The sequence below is a fragment of the Ictidomys tridecemlineatus genome, assembly GCF_052094955.1.
Source record: "Ictidomys tridecemlineatus isolate mIctTri1 chromosome 12 unlocalized genomic scaffold, mIctTri1.hap1 SUPER_12_unloc_5, whole genome shotgun sequence".
Lineage (NCBI taxonomy): Eukaryota > Metazoa > Chordata > Mammalia > Rodentia > Sciuridae > Ictidomys > Ictidomys tridecemlineatus.
Genome location: NW_027520963.1, coordinates 641797 through 661150, shown reverse-complemented (window position 1 = coordinate 661150; position 19354 = coordinate 641797). Strand labels below are relative to the sequence as shown.

Genomic DNA, 19354 nt, shown 5'->3' with positions numbered 1-19354 from the left:
GCTTTAGTTGGGGTGCTAAACAGGGGCAAAGTCCTTGACTTGAAATTTCATTAATCCTCATCCAACTCAGGATACCATTTGCATTGTTTCTAGAATGCCATTAACCTCTACAAAAATACCCACAAAAAAGTGATGCCCCAGGCTCTCGTCATCTCTTTCGCTATCAGGATGCTCTACATGATTGAACACGTCCACAGCTGTGAGATCATTCACGGAGACATTAAGCCAGACAATTTCATACTGGGAAACAGGCAAGTGTGGACCTCTGAACAGGGTTCTTTCCTGAACATCTAGCAGCCCTTTGTCATTTGTGCTCATTTCCTGTCCTGAATTGTATTTAATCTAGGTTTTTGGAACAGAACAATGAAGATGGCGATTTGTCTACTGGTTTGGCACTTATTGACCTGGGTTAGAGTATGGATACGAAACTTTTTCCAAAAGGAACTGCCTTTACAGCAAAATGTCAAACATCTGGCTTCCAGTATACTGAGATGCTCAGTAACAAACCATGGAACTACCAGGTACGGACCTAAAGTAAGAGGTTTGGAAAATTTTCCTCTGTTGAACCTACCAGATTTTCCAAATGAATTTGGAATCTTGTTAGTTTGAACTGGTCTCTTGGACACAGTTGAAGAAGAGATGGGGGCCAGGAACGTGGCTTAGAAGTAGGGCACTTGCCCAGTAAGCATGAGGTCCTGGGTTGACTCTGTAGCATTCAAAGAGAGAGAAGGTAGTAAAGGAGAGATGGGACTTAAGGCTCAGGGGAAGGGAGGGATGAAATTCTGTTCCTGAAGAGTACACTTTTCTTATTATTCACAAGAAGGAAAGCAGATATGTTCTGAGTTTGACCCTAGGAAAGGTATTTAATGATCTGTGAACCCTTCAGAACGAAAGTCTGCCAATTCCACTTTATATGTGCCTGTAACAGATATAAACTGCATTAGAGTATGTCACTCTCTTCCCATTTACCTTGACTTTACCCCTCAGTGTTGGCCGGGGTGGTAGGAAGGGGGGTGCAGAACTTGGTGCCCCTAATCCTCTCACCCTGAGCATCAACTGGCACCTTAGTAGGAGGTGCTGTATTGCGATTGGGCAGAGGGGCTGCTTGGTGCACCAGTGCTTGAGCAGATCACAGTTAATGCTGTGAACTTGTGCCCGGGAACTAAAAACCCAGCTCTCATTACTTAAATAAAAAGGTGACAGATTATTGATATTATCTTATCTTTTGCAACAATATAAATTATTTAAATGAAAAGGCTTGTGATCATAAAGCAGAATGTAAAGTTTAGCTGATTGAAGCTGTTCTTTAAAAATAAAAATACAGAATGCCAGCTTATGTATTTACAATCTGACCTTTATCTGTGAAATAGATTTGAACAGTCAGACCAAACATGACATTCTATGTCAAAGCCAAAGAGGAGGTAGCTGGGTGACATTAATGCCAGGTATCTTGGTTGTCATGCTAGGGTAACTGTCTTCAATTCCACACATCGTATGGGAATGGACCTGGAGACTAGAATACAGTGATTCGAGGGTCAGGTCATATATTTTACCTGCTAGTACTAGTAGTCTTTCATTGAAGTTTTTAAGTAGTTAAGAAAAAAATGTAAATATTTCAAATATATTTACCTGAAATAACTGGGTTTGATTTTGAACAGACTATTGAAACTCTGTGTATGTATATCCATGTAAAAGTTTTCCTTTTTGTATTCTATGTATATCTTCTTAAGCTGTATTTTACAAATGATGCATTGGAAATGGATTTGTACCACTATTAATAGGTTTTTATGTTTTTCTTTCAGATTAAGTCAAGGCCAAGTCGTGTTTCCTTGATCCTCACCCTGTGGAGCTGTAAGATGATTCCTCTCCCAGGAACGAGCATCCAGGTGCTCAGCAGACATGTTTGCCTCTGTCTGTTTGATGGCAGTAAGGTAAGCTCACTGAGTTGAACCATCTCACACAGGATGATGGAGAAGCCCTTGTGTGGTACCACACATTAAATGTGGAGTGCGCTGTGTGTGTGAGTGTGTGGTACCGCAGTGGGTTAACCCTGGCTCTTCAGTGTGTGATGTTGGTACACACACAGTTAACCCATCTGGGCCTTAGATTTCTTCACTTATGAGAGGGACTGGTACCTGTCTTCTAGTGTTGTGTACAGTTCAGGTCTAAGTATAGAGCATTGCATTTTTGAAAATGCAATGTATATCCAGCTCCCCAGGCAAGATATGGAGCATCGCCATTTCCCGTGAGGTCTCCTGGAATCCTTTTCTGCTCAACTCTTCCCTGATTCCTAAAAGACCATTTTTTACCTAATACCAAATGATAGTCTGAATGACTTCTAAAAAAATAATGTATCTTTTATGAGATGTAGCTTAAGTGGTGCTTAGGTAGAAATTCGTAGCTTTAATTGCATATACTAGAAAGAGGGAAGGTTTAAAATCAGTGATCTAAGCTGGGAACTTAAGAGACTAGAAATTGAAGAGTGAGTTAAACCTAAGAATGTAGAAAAAAGGAAATAACAAAGAGTAGAAATTAATGAAATAGAAAACAGATGGACAGAAGAGAAAATCAGTGGAGATGAAGGTTGATTCTTTGAAGAGATTAATAAAATTGAAAGATGCCCAGAAAGACTGACTAAAAAGAGTGAAAGAAAGCCGGGCGAGGTGGCACATGCACACCTGTAATCCCAGCAGCTCTGGAGGCTGAGATAGGAGAATCGCAAGTTCAAAGCCAGCCTCAGCAACAGTGAGGTGCTAAACCATACAGTGAGACCCTGTCTCTAAAAAAAAAAAAAAAAAAAAAAAAATAGGGCTGGGGATGTAGCTCAGTGGTTGAGTTCAATCCCTGGTACAAAAAAAAAAAAAAAGAAAAGAAAACAAATTATCAATATCTCCTATTGAAATAGAAATATCATTACTGATCCTGCAGACACTGAGGACAATAAGGGATATTATAAGGAATTGTATGCCAGTAAATCTGACAACATTGATGAAATAGATAATTTTATAAAAAACCATAATTTACTGAAACTGACATAAGAAGAAATAGAAAATTTGAATTTCTGTTTTAAAGAAATTACAACTTCAATTAAAAAAATTCCTACAATGAAAAATCCAAGTCCTTATGGCTTCACTCTAGTGACTTCCCGCAAACATTTAAGGAAGAAATAATACCCATCTTATGCAAACTCTTCCAAAGAATAGGAGAAAACATTCCCTAATGTATTTCCTAAATCTAGGAAAAACATGACACCAAACGATGACATTACAAGACCAGTATCCTTCATGGATATAGAAACTAAAATCCTAAACAACATTCTCAAGTTGAATCTAGCAATTTATAGAAAGGACAGTAGGTCACGACCAGCTGGAATTTCTCCCCATGTTCAGATGTACACACCTGTGCATCCAGCATTGGACATGGGAAATTGTAATGTTATTTCATCATATTAGTAGACAAGAAAAAATCATGTGAACATCTCAATAAACAAAGAAAAAACATTGACAAATTCCAGTGCCCATTCACGAGTTTTAAGAAATCCCCTACAAACTAGGAACAGGTGGGAACTTCCTCAAATTTATAAAGAACAAGAAAAACCTGAATTTCTCTCATTGACAGTGAAATGTAGAATTTTTTTTTTTTAGTCTAAGATTAAGAACAAGTCAAGGATGCTAAGAAATAAAAAGATAACTCAGTTTTTTAAATGAGCAAAAACTTGAACAGGCCCTTCAAAAAAGAAAACATGAGAAACCAATAGGCATATAAAAATATACCTAACATGTAATACATTATTAGGGGAATGTAAGAGTTACAGTGAGAGACCCACTTAGATGCTCCATACAAGAAGCCCACCTTAAATAGAAAAGGTAAGTTAAAGGGAGGAGGGTTCACTATTCAAGATATTAATGTCCGGCTGGGAATGTGGCTCTGTTGTTGAGTGCTTGCCTGGCATCTGCAAGGCCCTGGGTTCAACTCCCAGTGCATTAAAAAAAAAAATGTCAAACAAAGTAGATACATACCCAGTCACCCCATGTTAGAGCTTCAAAACACATGACCTAAAAATTGATGGAACTGAAAAAAGAAATGGGAAAAGCCACCATTATAATTGGAAACTTCACTACTGTTCTCTTAGGAATATAGAACAAGCAGACAGAAGATGAGAAAGGATATTAGGAATTGATTAACCTATTGACAAACTAGGTAGGATCAGTATTGAGCAGCACTTCACCTCTAAACAGTAAGAAGCATGTTGTAAGTGCATGTGGAATATCCACCAGTCTACACAGGTGGACCTGGGTCAGAAAATAAACCCCAACAAGTCTAAAATAGAGTTGAGAGCCAGGTATCGTATGGCCTTTGAGCACATGAGATTAAGCTAGATATCAGTAACAGAAAGATCCGTGGGCAAAGTCTTCAAATGCTTGGAAATTAACAGATTTCTAAATAATCAATGAGTCAAAGGGAAATTAGAAAATATTTTGTACTAATCACAAAGTGGAAGTGAAACAGACAGTCTGGTAGATGTCAGCTAAAGCCTAGTTAGAGGGGTTCCCAGAGTGGGTGGGAGCCGCAGAAGAGCTCCTCACAGCCTCACCCCCTGAGCTGAGGAGCCCCAGGCCTCCATGGGATGTGCAGGCAGAGGCCCTCTGGGGAGGGGACTCCAGGGGGAGCAGGGTGGCCGCCAGTGTGGAATCCTGACAGGGAGTGTCTGGAAGGCAGGCAGTGTGAGAAGCAGTGCGCGTCTGTCCTAAAAACAGCAGAGGGCACTGAAGGAGGTGACATGATGAGATTCATGTTCTAGAAAGATCTCTGGCTCCTCTCCGAAGAATAAATAGAAAAGGTAAGTTAAAGGGAGGAGAGGGCAGCCAGAGGGGACTCAAGTGGACCACTGGGGGCAGGGCCCTGGCATGGCAGGCAGAGGACAATAGGCATCATCTTGAAGAAGCAAAAATCTGGATCCAGCTTGCTTAGGATTGCCCCTGGCGCTGGCATTTGCACAACATGGGACCTTGACCTTGCTCTCAGGCTCCTCCTCTTGTACCTCCTGGGATCAGTGTGAGCAAACTGGGTTATTATAAGTAAAGCATGGAGAACAACACATGGAGCATAATAAGTGCAACCAAAAGAGTGATGACGATTACAGCTTGGGTGGAGATCAGGTCGGGGGAGATGCAGGAGGCGGGAATCAACGGGATTGGTGGTGGGCTGAGTGTGGAGGGTGGAGGGAGAGCAGGTGTGGAGCGGGCAGTAGGTCTCAGACATCCACCCCTGGATAGACCATGGTCACACGCACACAGGTAGGGAGGCCTCGGGGAGGACTGCGTGTGGCGCTGCCCTGGTGGTTTTCTTCCACCTGAACTTGGAGTAAGGGTGACCACAGGGCTACTGTGCACAAAAGCACCACCGCAAACGGGCCAGGAGGTGTCAGCAGTGACCAAGAAGAGAGGACCTGCTGTACTCTCCTGTTCTCACGTGAGAACCGAAAACAAAAACTAGAATTTCACTTTAATAACAGAAAATATGGGATTCATTTTTTATCCAGATCCTAGAAGTTCATTTATGAAATTAATTTTTATCAGAGTTCGAAATCGAGAAGTTTTGCATCACATTTAATAGTTAGAAAATTGCATTATTTGCTCTTTGAAGGCTTCTTTAACAAATCTAGCCTATTACAAAGGAAAGCTCTGTTGTCGAGCCTGGGCAGTGCCAATCCAGGACGCCCTCCCAGCACCCACCATCCTCGCAGGGCAGGTGCACCCACACCTTCAGCGTCGGGGGGAGCCTCAAGCCTCTGGGTCTGCTGCCTGCTTTTCTTTTTTGTTTTATTTTCTAGGGCTGGGAGGGAGCCCGGCTTTGTTCTCTCTCCCTGTTGTCCTCTGTTCTCTTTCCTCCTTCTTGCGTGTGGCTTATTCGTTTCTTAGAACTCCATTCTGAATTATCCGTGGTGTTGAGTGGTCTCTCTGGGTGGCTTCCTGGGTGCTTGCTGTAGGTGTCATTTTATACACCCAGCTAATCACAGTGACCACAGGCAGCGTTCTGGTTGGAGAGAGGCAGAGACTGTCCCTCTCTCTAATTCTCTTTGTCCTCATTCACTCACAACTGACTTGCACATTTCCTCTACATACACTGAAACCACATCATCTAGTCTTACAATTTTTGCTTTAACCATCAACTGAGAAATTAGTAGTATTTAATCAGATCTTTACTGTTCCCATTGATCTCCTTCCTGATGTTCCAAGATTGCTTCTTTAGCTTGTCTCTTCTGTACAGAGAGTGTCCTTTAACCATCCCTTCAGGGTGACAGATTCTCTTAAACTAGCTTTATCTGAGTATCTGTCTCCCTTCCTTCCTAAAGGACCTTTCCACTAGATGTGGGACTCTGGATTGACAGTTCTTTTCGTCTACCACTTAAACACCGTGGTGCCACCTCTTCCTGGCCTCTGGTTTCTGCCGAGACACCCACTGCCATCTGAGTCATTCCCCTGGCTTAACCTGGCTGTTTTTCTCTCTTGCTACCTTCAGTGTATTTTTTTTTTCCTGTTTACTTTAGAAGTGTGGTGTACCTGGCACAAATCCTTTTGGATCTCCCCTGTTTGGAATTTGCTCAGCTTCTTAAATCTGTCGGTTTCTGTCTTTGGCTGAAATTGGGGATTTTTCAGCCATTATTTCCTACAGTACCTTTTAAACTCCTCTCCTCTGGGACTCTGATGACACAAGTGTTAGATCTTCTGTTTTAATCCTCTAGGCTTCTGAGGTTTCTACCTAAAGTGTCACTTCCTCTTCTAGTAAGCATATCTCAGATATTGAGTATTCACTTGATGTGGTTTATTACTGTCACAAGGGCACAAATGTGAATCTATTTTATCAGCTCCTTCATTGTTTTATTAATAAGTATTGGGACCATTGTTTTCACTGTTTGAAAAGTTAGATGCATACTATATTGGATGAAGAAAGAAACCCAGATCTTACAGAACTGCATGAAATAAAAAATGGAAGCCCCTCCTCTCCCTCTGCCCTGACCAATATAGCCACTGGTAATTATCTGGGACTAAGAGGGTGATGTTTCAAAGAACTTCCTACAGCCTGATCTGAAATCGGAAAATCTTTCAGGTCCTGAGCAACATTCACACTGTGAGGGCCACGTGGCAACCCAAAAAGCCCAAAACCTGGACCTTTCTCCCCAGGTAAGAAATGTGCTGAGTAGCAGAACAGGAAACACCCTGCTTTCCTCCTAGTTGACCAGCGGTTAAGACCTAAGATGAGGCTGTGGAAGCATCACATTCAGCACAGAGCACATGGAGCCACATGTGAACCCTTAGATTCTTTACTGTTCTAGGAGGACTTTGATTAAAGTTATTTGTGTTTCTGACTCACCAAGGTTATAATTCCAATGAATCATCCTATTCATTGGATTTCAATTTTAGGAAATGCCCATTTGATGAAAAATGCAGACAAGAAGATAAAATTTAGGAAGTGAAGTGTTTTTCAGAAATGGAGTCTTACAACTGCACTAATGACAGTTGTGTTTTCCTCTGATGAAATGAAAGGTGCCGCCTAGGGAACCAGTACACTCCGGACTGTCAGAACTGGGATGAGGTTAAGGTTTCTACCACTGAGTCAGTCTCGCAGGGATGGATGCTAGTGAATCCAAGATGTCTCTCTGTTCTTTTAATAATACAAATTGTCTGTAGTTCACCTACTTCCACCCCCAGGTTTCATTACTTGAGTGTTTACTTCCCTCCCTCAACTAACTCCCTTTGTTACTGCACCCTAATTACCCTTCTCCTAATAAAGATCTTAACACAAATGGGGGTTCCTTGAGAGGGCACTGGCTGTGAGTGAGGCCCGCAGCTTGCTGGGTGCCGCAGGCATCCTTGCTTGACTACAGCACAATGCCTGAAAGTGAGCGTGGCCTCCTGACCTCCTGACCTCCCTGCCTCCAGGGAGACACACCACATATCTTTGGGTCTGTCATTTCACAGTTCTGTGATGCACAGCTGTGTGTCATGCTTTCTCAGGATATAAAGGTGAGCTTTGGGAGGAATAACAAAGTGCTTGTCACCTTCCTGAATGAACTGAGGTATCCGTTACGTGCCCACTTCTTCCTAGTGCATGAGGGTTTACTTGTATGTCAGTGGGGAAGAAACACAGGTGCAAATAATAAGAATGCTCTCTACTTAGGATGCTCTAGCCACGCACAGGCCCTTGGGTCCCTGGTTTATTCAATCCTTAGAGTGGCCCTGTGGGGCGGGCGCTATGGATTACTCTGATCAGGCAGGCTGTGAGGATATGGGTCTCCAAGCGCTTTGGGAAACACAGAGGAGAGGGAAGTTAATTCTAGCCCTTGAGCCTCAGGAGGTTTTGTAAAAGAAAACTAGACCTCAAAGACGGGGTAGGGTTTTATAGGCAAGAAGGGGGGGATGGATGCTGTGTAGGGAGAGGGGTGGGAGGAGCCCAAGGGGAGGGGGCCTGTTCCAGGCAGGCATCAGGAAAGCCCAGCAGACATGTGTGCCCAGCCACTCAATTCTGTTTAAAATGAACAGCGATTGGCATAAAAACCTTACAGCATATGCCAAGTGGGCCTTGAGCACCTTGGGGTGGTTTGCTGCACAGGTTGTATGTTAGCCCTGCTCGGAGAAAAGTAAGTGAAGAGAAAGGTGTTTCCCTCAACAAGGGAGCTGAGTGTGTTTACCAAGTCAGTGGTGTGGATGGGTCAGTCCGTCTGCTCTTAACTTTCCTTAAGAGACCTTTGTGGTAATGCAGAGGCACAAGCCTTGTGCCTTGGACGGGGCAGAACGCCCCTTCCCACTGTGCACTGTGGTCAGTAACCCATGTTTCTTTATCGTTCCAGGTCACTGGCTTCTTGCCATGCTTGCTCCATGGCGACTGTTTTATCAGGTCCAATTCTTCATCTCCAGACCTGGGAATATTATTTGAACTTGGAATTTCTTCGCAATGTATGTCAGACGCAAGATAAATGTCACTTTATAATATACCAGTTAAAAGGGAATTGGCAGGCTGGGTGCCATGGTTCAGGCCTGTGATTTCAGCGACTCAGGAGGCTGAGCAGGAAGATGGCAAGTTCAAAGCCAGCCTCAGCAACTTTGAGAGGACCTAAGCAACTTAGTGAGACCCTGTCTCTAAATAAAAAATTCAAAGGGATGGGGATGTGGCTCAGTGGTGAAGCACCCCTGGGATCAGTTCCCCCCCCCAAAAAAAAAGGAGTGCTGGAGTGTGTGTGTCTGTGAGTGAAGTCCTGGAGGGTTTCCCTAGGTGGGATTTTCATCTCTGGTGGAACGAGCTGGCAGTGCTCATGATTCTTATGCAGTGCTGCTTTCTCAGTGGCATTTAAGATGAACAGGACCTGCTTACATGTGTAGCACCAGTGAACGCCAGAGCTCCTAAAGAATGGAAATTCAGAACAGAAGGGGTTTTCAGAAAGTGATCAGAAGCACCGTGGCACTTCAACCCCAGGACCCAGTGCACCTGGCCCTGCAGTCAGCAATTCTTATTGAGAGACCTGGCCAAGTGGCGGTTCTGTGCAGGGAACACCAGAAGCATGGTGTCATGTGAACTGCTGGAGCCGAGGCGTGGCCATGCTAGCAGCCCTCCATCTCCCACCCCCTAGCAGCATCTGAATGCAGTATAGGAACCCGGCCCCTCGTAGCCCAGAGCCACCACAGGTACCCTGTGTACTGCATCATCCCGGGTTTCTTTAGGACAAGTAAACCCAGGGGAGTCGCAGATGAGTCAGAGCGAGGAGAGGAGCAGCCCGGAGCCAGGCCCAGTGGCCTCTGGCAGTGGACAGTGGGGCAGACTTCCAGGTGTCAAGGCCTTTGCATGCTGAATCCCCACAGTCCACTGCAGGGAGACAGAGCTTGCTGATTCAGGAGCACCCATGTGCCTCTGGGTGATGCCACAGGAAGTGCTCAGCTCCTGAGGCACCTGTTGGCACATCAACAGTTTCAGGGATTTTCAAGGGAAATTTTGACAAAAGGTGAGCATCACTTAAAGTGCCACCTCTGCTGTACCGTGGGACCCACCACGTTTCATTTGATTTTCTGGGGCAGAACTGCTTAGCCCTAAGCGGGGATACTGGCCTTGTTCCTTTCAGGGGCTTGCATGTGCTTATAATTTTGACTCGTTCAGATGTTGTTTCTCAGACTTGTTTTATTTCCTAGTCAACGGGTGAGAGAGGAGAGTTGAGTTGCGGCTGGGTGTTTCTCAGGCTCTTCGATGCCAGTGGCGTTCCAATACCAGCAAAGTAAGTGCTCTGCGAATTCCTAGCAGTTGTGTGATTTTGTAGAAGTTCTTTTTTTAGGATCAAGGAACTCAGGTTTGTTCTGTTGGCATGTCAACAGCTTTTGGGGCGAGGGCTTTTAATGTTGATTTTATTGTTGTATAAAGTAGTGTATGAAAGCAACACACACACCCTCCCCCAGAGAGGGAGAAGGACACATAGGACATGTTCTAGAATATGCTTGCACTGTCTGCCTGCTGGGACTGTTCCCTGAAGTACTGGCACATTCCACCATGCTGAAAACAGTGCAAAAGCTAAGTCCAGGGTCCCCAGGTCCTCTGTGAATCTGTGTAGGACATTGAAATTATAGCAGTTTTTTTAATATTTATTTTTTAGTTGTAGTTGGACACAATACCTTTATTTATTTTTTTTATGTGTTATTGAGGACTGAACCCAGGGCCCCGCACTTGCTAGGCAAGTGCTCTACCTCAGCCCCAGCCCTCCTGTAAGCAAATTTAAACTTTAAAAGCACAGTGCAAGCTAGAAGCAAATATCCTCATGCATACCACAAAGTTGGAATGTTGTTAGCCCTAACGTAAAAAGAGCACTTGAAAACTAATAAGTAAAAGATCATCTGAATTTGTATTTATTTATTTATTGGTTCCAGTGATTGAACCCAGGGGTGCTTAACCACTGAGCCACATCTCCAGTCCTTTTTATTTTTTATTTTGAGACAGAGTCTCGCTGAGTTAGTTAGGACCTCACTAAGTTACTGAGGCTGTCTTTGACTTGTGATCCATCTGCCTCAGCCTCCCAAGTCACTGGGATCATAGGCATGTGCCTCCTCACCCAGCTCATCTGAATTTTTAAATGGGGAAAATAAAGATCTAAGTCTAGGATATAAACAGGACATTCACAGAGGGCTACAGATGGACAAGCAGTAGGGAGGATGGTGATCAAGATTCTAAATTTGTCATTACGGAAACTCAGGGTGCTGGGTCCCACACTGCCTGTATAACAGGAGGTATGCGCCATAGTGTCCAAATTCCCCCCACCTTTAATCTGGGGAAATAATTTCTACCCCACAAGCTCCTGGTGAGGATTAACTTGGATAACATGCCCTGCACAGCCTCCTTACCACTGAACCCTAGTTTCTAATTTCATCCTAGCCGGAGCAGGAGGGGCGCCCCATTATCAGGAGTGAATACAGAAACTCAAGTTTCTTATGATTCTTTAAAAAATATGTTCAGGGTTTTCACTTATACTTAGAAGAAAAAAATAAGGAAACATCCAAAATTCCACCTTGGCAAAGTGAGGTCCCAGTTATTTCCTAGAAGGTGGAGCTCAGTCGATAGGGAAGCATTCTGATGTGTATTGTGAGGCACAGGGAGTCACAGGGTGGGTGACAGACAGGGCAGGAGACTTACTGAAGTAGGGGGAAGGACAGAGGAATTTTTCACTTTTTACGTGTCCTGTCTATGCCATTCCAACATTTTTCTTAAATATTTATTTTCTAGTTATCGGTAGACACAATATTTTTATTTTTTATTTTATGTGGTGCTGAGGATCGAACCCAGTGCCTCACGCATGCTAGGCAAGTGTTCTACCTCCAAGCCACAACCCCAGCCCCCATTCCAACATTTTACAACGATCTATGTTACTGTTTTATTTTAAAAATCATATAAAAATCATATAATGGCTTAATTTTAAATATTGATTCAACACATTTAAAAACAGTAATTACTTGCTATTAACAAGTCATTCAAGTCAAAACATCTTTATTTTTATTTGTTTATTTTTATTGGTGCTGAGGACCGAACCCAGTGCCTCACGTGTGCAAGGCAGGTGCTCTACCACTGAGCTACAGCCTCAGGCCCATCTTAATAACAAAAATCTTTCTCATTTTCATATAAGTACATTTTCTGTGTTGATGCTTGGGGCAGAGTCTCTTTGCTGAGATGACACCCCATGGAAGGGTCAACACTGTCATTCTCATCCATCAATGAGACATAATTAGAATGAATACATTTGTGCTAAAAATGTTTCACTTCTGGTTCGGGTGTCTCCGGAATGCCCGCCATGCGCAGCCATCATAGTATGTTATTCCTTCACAGGACTTACGAGCTCTTCTTGAATGGTGGCACTCCTTATGAAAAAGGTGTTGAAGTGGACCCTTCAGTGTCCAGAAGAGGTACTGCAGTGGTGCGCTGCCTTCTGTCAGCTTTCCGTCACTGTGACAACGTACCTGAGATAATCAACTTCAGAAGAAAGAGGTTTATTTTGCTTCACGGGTTTCCGTCCATGATTGCTTGGCCGTTTCTTTGAGCCTGTGACATCAAGGTGGGAGCACATGGCAGAGGAGGCCTGTTCATCTCATGGTTGCCAGGACTCAGAGGAAGGGTTGGGGTCCAGTATCTTCAACTGACCAGTGTCCTAGCCTCCTCCCATAAGGCCCCATCTCTTAAAGGTCCCACACCTTCTCCCTCAGTGCCACAGGCTGGTGACCAGGCCTTTAATTTGTGGGCCTTTGGGGAACACCTCAGATCCAAACCGTGGCACCTCCTTTTCCTTAAAGATGAAACAAATGGCAGAGGCTTCAGAGAAGGCAGCCATATTCCAGTAAGCATGACAGTTTCTACTTGGATTCCCATGTTTTAAGATGTGCCATTTGGTGATGTGATCTTAGTCATTTTTATCTCAGTGATTGTTATTTTGGTAGCACATGTAAGACTATAATGTTGAAAATCGTGAGAAATGGGGCCCTGCGTTAGTTCTGTCGCTGAACGCTGAGCTGATGCTGTGGCAGGTACAGAGTGAGTGAAGCCGGCTTCCTCAGAGATGGCCCATTTCAGGGTCAGGGCGTGTAGGCATTGAAATCGTGACATGCATGCCACCTCACCCTCCAGGAAGATGGAGCACCCGTCAGTATGTCTGTTGGCCAGGGGACACCAGGGAAGGGAGTGGAGGGCAGCACAGATGGGCCCTCCCCCGGGAAGCTGTGGGCTGATGGCTGGAGCCCCCTCGCACGCCTCAGCCCTCCCGTCCTTGTGTGGTCCAGGACACCAACCCTGGCTGCTGCCCCAGTGGCAGGCTCTCTCCTCCTTGGAACAGGAAGGAGTTGGGGTTTGGGGTGTAGGTGCTTCTTCCTGGGGCCGCATGTGCCCTTCCCCCTTTCCCTGCGTGCTGCTGCGGCCATCTGCCCTAGTGGCCAGGGGTGCTGTAGGGAGGCCGCAGGTGTCTGTCACCACCAGGTCTCTTCTGACAGCCGGAGGGATGTGGGCGCCTCCTGCCTGCTATAACCACCAGTTGTGCTGACCTGTCACTTAATAGTCTTAACAAATAGTCTTACCCGTTCCGAGCGCTGACAGCTGTGGGTCTGTTTCTGTTTGACAGCGCAAGGCAGTGTTTTCCAGCAGATGATGACCATGCGGAGGCAGCCTCAACTCCTGGTGAAACTGAGGTCTCTCACCCAAAGGTCATGGAGCATGCTCAGGTGCGTCCCGCTTCCCGGGCAGTGACCGCGGGGCACTCGGCCCCAGGTCGCATCTGCCTTGGGTCCCCCCTGCTTGGCTGTCTCTTGTCATTTACTTTTTACCTAATTAATTATTTTTGCCAAAGAGCAGAAGAGAAATAGAAAAATAATAAAGCTTAGCATCATTTACTCTTCTTTAACACTAAGCTCAAGTGACAGACTTGGTAATAAATCCTTCAGCTACTTTTGAACAAATGAGACTTACCAATGCCTGGGCCTATCTTCAGGGAAATCTTTTTTTACTTGTTCTTTTTGGTTTTATAGGACAGGAGAATGTATTTTGACATATCCTACATACATGGTGTGCGACTTCCCATTCTTGTGGTTGTACATAGTGTGGAGTTCCACTGGTCGTGGGTTCATATGTGAACACAGGAAAGTGACGTCCCACTCATTCTGCTGTCTTTCCTATTTCCAGCCCCTCTCCCTCCCCCTCACACTCTTTGTCTAATCCAATGAACTTTTCTTCTTCCCTCCCCTCCCCTTATTGTGCTTTAGCATCTGCATATCAGAGAGAACATTTGGCCTTTGGTTTTTGGGGACTGACTAGCATATTTCACTTAGCATGAAAATCTCCAGTTCCATCCATTTATTGGCAAATGCTATAGTTTCCTTCTTCTTTAGGCTAAGTAATGCTCTCTTGTGTGTATAGATACCGCATTTTCCTCATCCATTCATCTGTTGAAGGGCACCTAGGTTGGTTCCGTAGCTTGGCTACTGTGAATTGAGCTGCTATAAACACTGATGTGGCCAAGTTACTACAGTATGAACTTTTTTTTTTTTTTAATCTTAGGTTTATTTAGGTTTTACTTGCATGCAGTAAAATTTATGATTTGGGGGTTGCAGTTCCTGGAGTTTTGACAAATGTACCGATCACGTGACAATCACCACAATCCAAAGAATATTCCCTTTGCTCTCAAAGGTTCTTTTGTGTCCCTCTGTTGTCAGCTCCCAGCTCTGGACTTGGGGAAGCACTCTTCAGTTTTTTTCCCCAGCACTTTGGCCTTTCCCAGATGCCGTAGGTGGACTCATGTGGCCTGCGGCCTGCAGCCTCTGAGTCTGGCGTCTTGGACCATCATACATCTGAGGCTCGTCCACGCTGTTGCCTTTGTTAGTGATTTGTTCCTGTTCATTCTAAATGGTTACTGCTGCATTTGATGGACATGCCACCATGTGTTTATCATCCTCTAGTTGGTGGTCATTTGGGTTTTTCTAGGTTTGGGTAACTATAAATAAACCTGCTCTAAATATTTGCATACACGTTTCTGCGTGTGTGGATGTGAGGCTACCTACATCTCAAGTAGGACTGCCTAGCAGAGGGTTTGTTGTTACATCTGGTGTTGGTCTGGCTGCTTCCCTGAACGCCTGTGCCATTGACCCTCTCCCCCTCTCTGTGCACGGGTTTCAGTGATTCCGTGTTCTTGGCAGCATGTGGTATGATTTTTCTGTTTAGACCAGTTTAAAAAGTGAACAGCAGTTTCTCACCATGGTTTCATTTGCCTTTTCCTGGGGAGATCCCAGAGCTTCCAGTTCTCACTGGATCCCCTGTAGTCATGTAACCTTCTCTCGGGGTTTCAGTAGCTGCCTCTTTAAAATGGGGATAATAGCAATGTCAATTCCCTCCAGCTGTAATGAGGTTTAATTGAAAGCAAGTATATAAAACACTTAGTCCATATTTATAGTCCCTGGCTATACAGAAACACAGTGGTGTTGGCTATAATTATCTATATCCTAATTATTTTATATCCAAATAAATGTCAGTGCACACCAGGTAGATACATGCTGCCATTTCCTGAAATTTGTTCAAATGAAGAGGACTGAGGAATTTAAAACAGATGTTAACCGATTGGAGGGATGAGAGGGCCTTCCTCCAGGTCACACAGGGGACAGGAGACGGTGAGCCTGATGCAGGTTGGGGAGCAGCAGGGGAAGCAGACTGAGTGGTGGCTTCCGCCCCTGGGTCAGGGCCTTGCTTTAAATATCCCCTGTTCCTTCTCCAGAGCTGACAGGTGCTTGTCATCACACACGGGTGTTGAGTCTTTCAGTAACTGTTAATAATGTGCTCCTGGGGATTAATCTCTCCTTACCTGCCCCGCCTCTTTTTTCTTTTCCTGGATATTCGTGGCCCTTTTTTTGGCAAATCTTTTCTCAGAAAATTGTGTTTTTTTCCCAGTGTGAGGAGAAGCAGCACAGTAGCGGTCTTTGTCAGGGGCCAGCCGGACCCATGGGGCCTAGTTCTCCCTCTTGCTGCTGCTGCCAGCCGCTCCTCCGGGAGCCCAGGGCACCCCCGCTGCCCTGTCAGCACAGCGCTTCCGGCAGTTTCTGTGGCTCCAGATACTAGCTTTTAAGTCCCTTCACCATCTCAAGGTCAGGTTTGACTGTGGTGCAGGGGGTGGATGAAACTAGGAGCACTCTTCTGTGTGTTGGCTTACTAAGAAGGGCCCTGGGTCCTTGTCCCCAACCTCAGGGACTGAGGCTCTCGCTTGAGTGTAGTGCACACGGGCACCCAGACCTTTGGTATCAGAGCATGCCTCTCAGGCGCCCTGCTGCTGCCGCCCCTGCCCCTTACCCAGACTTGGGCTGTCCTGGCATTGCCTCTGCACATGGCGAGATCCTGCCGTGTGCGTCCCTGGTGATGCTAAGGGTGGGTTTGGGCACCCTGCTGTTGTGACCCAGGGACAGGCTGGCTCACCGACAGCAGGCCATGGCAGTGAAACCAGAGGCCCTAGGCCTTTCCAAAGCGTGGACCATGGGCTGCGGTGTACATAGGTCAAGGTCAGGGGCCAGATGTGAACTTTAGGATGTTGCTGCCCTGCCTGAGCACCTGGAGGGGCAAAGGCAGGACTGACCCAACTGGGCATCCTCGCCACCCATCCTGCTACCTACAGAGAGAAGGGAGCGAGTGTGGCACCTGCAGCCCTCTCCTCTCTTTCCAAGGAGCATCCACCTCCAGCCCCACCTGCCCTGCCTACCAGCTCCACCTTGGCTCAGCCATGTCTCTGCTCCCAGGAGACAAGAGGGGTCTTTCCAGGACGCCAGCGAGCACAGAACAGTGGAGCAGCAGCGCCAAGAGCAGGAAGCCCTATTTGTCTCAGAGCCCTTTGTCCCCTAGGGCCCTAGCTGCCCCAGCCCACAGCCTTACATGAGTGTAGCCTGTGGGTGTCAAGAGACCTTGAAAATGCGGATGAAGCTGGGCAGACCCCTGCTCCCTGGAGAGAGCTCCAGGGTCCTGCACAGGGGCCCAGCAGACTGTTCAGCGAGCTGGCTGGGCTGGGACAGGCTAGGGGGCGCTGTCATCGTGGCAGGGAGCACACAGGTGTCTCAGGCTCCCCAAGGCTTGGCTTTCTGACTCTGGAGCTGTTTCAGATCTAACTTAGTGCTCTATATTGTTTAGCCTTCTCTCAGGGTTAAATAGGAATTACCTCTCTCGTTCTGGAGCTCTTGTACAAAGGGTTCAATTTGCAGTGATCAGGTTCTCAGCCCCTTAGGGGAGGGGAAGCTCCGAATTTTAACTCTGAGTTCTGAGCACCAAGAAGCGCTGGCCTGTAGAAGGAAGCTACGTGCACGTGTGTGTGGCGGTGCTAGAAATGGACTTCCCTTTGCCTTTTTGATGCATTCTTTTTTCTTTTTTTTATTTTTATTGTTGGTTGTTCAAAACATTACATAGTTCTTGATATATCATATTTCACACTTTGATTCAAGTGGGTTATGAACTCCCATTTTTACCCCGTATACAGATTGCAGAATCACATCAGTTACACTTCCATTGATTTACATATTGCCATACTCGTGTCTGTTGTATTCTGCTGCCTTTCCTATCCTCTACTATCCCCCCTCCCCTCCCCTCCCCTCCCCTCTTCTCTCTCTACCCCCTCTACTGTAATTCATTTCTCTCCCTTGTATTATTTTTCCCTTTCCCCTCACTTCCTCTTGTATGTAATTTTGTATAACCCTGAGGGTCTCCTTCCATTTCCATGCAATTTCCCTTCTCTCTCCCTTTCCCTCCCACCTCTCATCCCTGTTTAATGTTAATCTTCTTCTCATGCTCTTTGTCCCTACTCTGTTCTTAGTTACTCTCCTTGATGCATTCTTTTCCTCTCTTTTAATGCTGTTATATTATTGCTAAAAATAAATAGGATATGGCCTACCTGAGGCCCATTCACCCCAATCACAGCACCTCTGCCACCAGAGACTGCTGGTCCCCGTGTGAGGTCAAGAGGATATGTTCTTACTACTTCAACTCAGCTAACCTTTGGTGACACAGAACTTTCTGGCCATCTTAGGTTTGGAAAAGTCAGGAGGTTTCTCTAAAGGAATTTAAAAAAAAAAAAAAAAAAAAAAACAGGTAAGCAGCATTGCCTCATGGAGTGGGAAGGTGCCAGAAGGAAAGGCGTGCCCACTGTGGGAGTGCCCAGCCTGCCAGACAGATGAACAGGGAGGTGGGCAGCAAACAGCAAAGGAGGGGGTGAGAAGGAAGGAAGGAAGGAGGGCTCAGCCTTCCCCTGCGCAGCACAGCGACCACTGTTACTCAGCAGCAGCTGGAACACAGGCCATGGGGGCCTGGGGCAGAACAGCCTCTGGAGTCGCAGCATGACTGCTGGGTGCACATGGGGCACTGAGGCTGCCAGTCTTCGGCTCCTAGGTCAGGAGTAGACATGGGAACCTGAGTGGCTTCAAAGAGGGCTGAGGCTGCTCCCGCCTGGAAGTGGGGGAAACTGGCCTGCACCATGCCTTGATGCTTCTGGACAGTGGGCAAGGTGCTGCTCCAGTTCCCAGGAAGCTCAGGAACGGGGATCCCCTCGCTCAGGCCAGCCCAGGGTCACGATCACCGTTTCCTTCCAGCCAGCTGGAAGCCTGAATGTGGCCCCTAGGATAATTGTTCTAAAACTCTGGAGTTAATTAAGATAGAGGATTAATTTATAAAATTAAGATTTCTTTTATAACTTCTGAGTGTAAAAGTGAGTCTCTTATAGGAAAGCATATAGTTGGATCTCGTTTTTTGCAGCCACAGGCCTAACTCCTAGGAAGCTGGGGACAGGTTAGGACTCTAGTTAGTTGCTGTCCTGCCTTAGCTCACCACCTGAGGTGACAGCTCCTCTGGCAGGGCTCCAAGGGCCCCACCTTCCCCAGGGAGACGGGGGCGGGGCCTATGCCAGGGCGGGAACATGGAGCCTGGTCCCCCACAGCTCAGTGTGGGAGGAGCCCGGAAGTAGTGCCCTGGAGGCGGGGCTGCAGCTCCAGGTGTGGTGGGTCCAGCTCCTGGGATCCAGGAGCGGAGAAGGTGAGCTGGCCTGGAGCAGCCCAGGTCTAGACGCCCACAGGAGGTTGGGACCCCAGGAGGACTCTGACGCCGCCCTGGAACCTCGGCCCCGGGTTGCCTGTCCCCTGGAGCCCAGGGCGGTCCCCACAGCGCCCACCGCCCGACCCCGCTGTCCTGGTTCTCACCTAAGGGCTTTCCTCAGAGGAGCTGCTGGTCACAGCTGGTGGGTTTTGATTTGCAGGGTCCTGTTCAGGATGCGGTGGCCTCAGCAGTGTGGCCTGCGCCTTGGACCTCAGAGGAGAAGAGGTGGCCTGATCCATCC

General features: G+C 46.4%; 1 protein-coding gene across 3 annotated transcripts in view; it reads left to right on the top strand.

The window, feature by feature from the left end:
* Window positions 1–19354, top strand: part of LOC144372339 (mitoregulin-like) — an 82782-nt gene that overhangs the window by 56647 nt on the left and 6781 nt on the right. Inside the window, exons 2-9 of one of the 3 annotated variants that reach the window (XM_078035718.1) lie at window positions 94–251; window positions 347–521; window positions 1803–1931; window positions 7111–7184; window positions 8852–8957; window positions 10182–10264; window positions 12355–12513; window positions 13634–13733. In XM_078035718.1, coding sequence (XP_077891844.1) covers window positions 417–521; window positions 1803–1931; window positions 7111–7184; window positions 8852–8957; window positions 10182–10264; window positions 12355–12513; window positions 13634–13733 — 756 coding nt within the window. In that variant the 5' untranslated portion in view covers window positions 94–251; window positions 347–416. The remainder of the gene's footprint in view (window positions 1–93; window positions 252–346; window positions 522–1802; window positions 1932–7110; window positions 7185–8851; window positions 8958–10181; window positions 10265–12354; window positions 12514–13633; window positions 13734–19354) is intronic. The other 2 variants (XM_078035723.1, XM_078035729.1) reach the window with 2 other exon arrangements.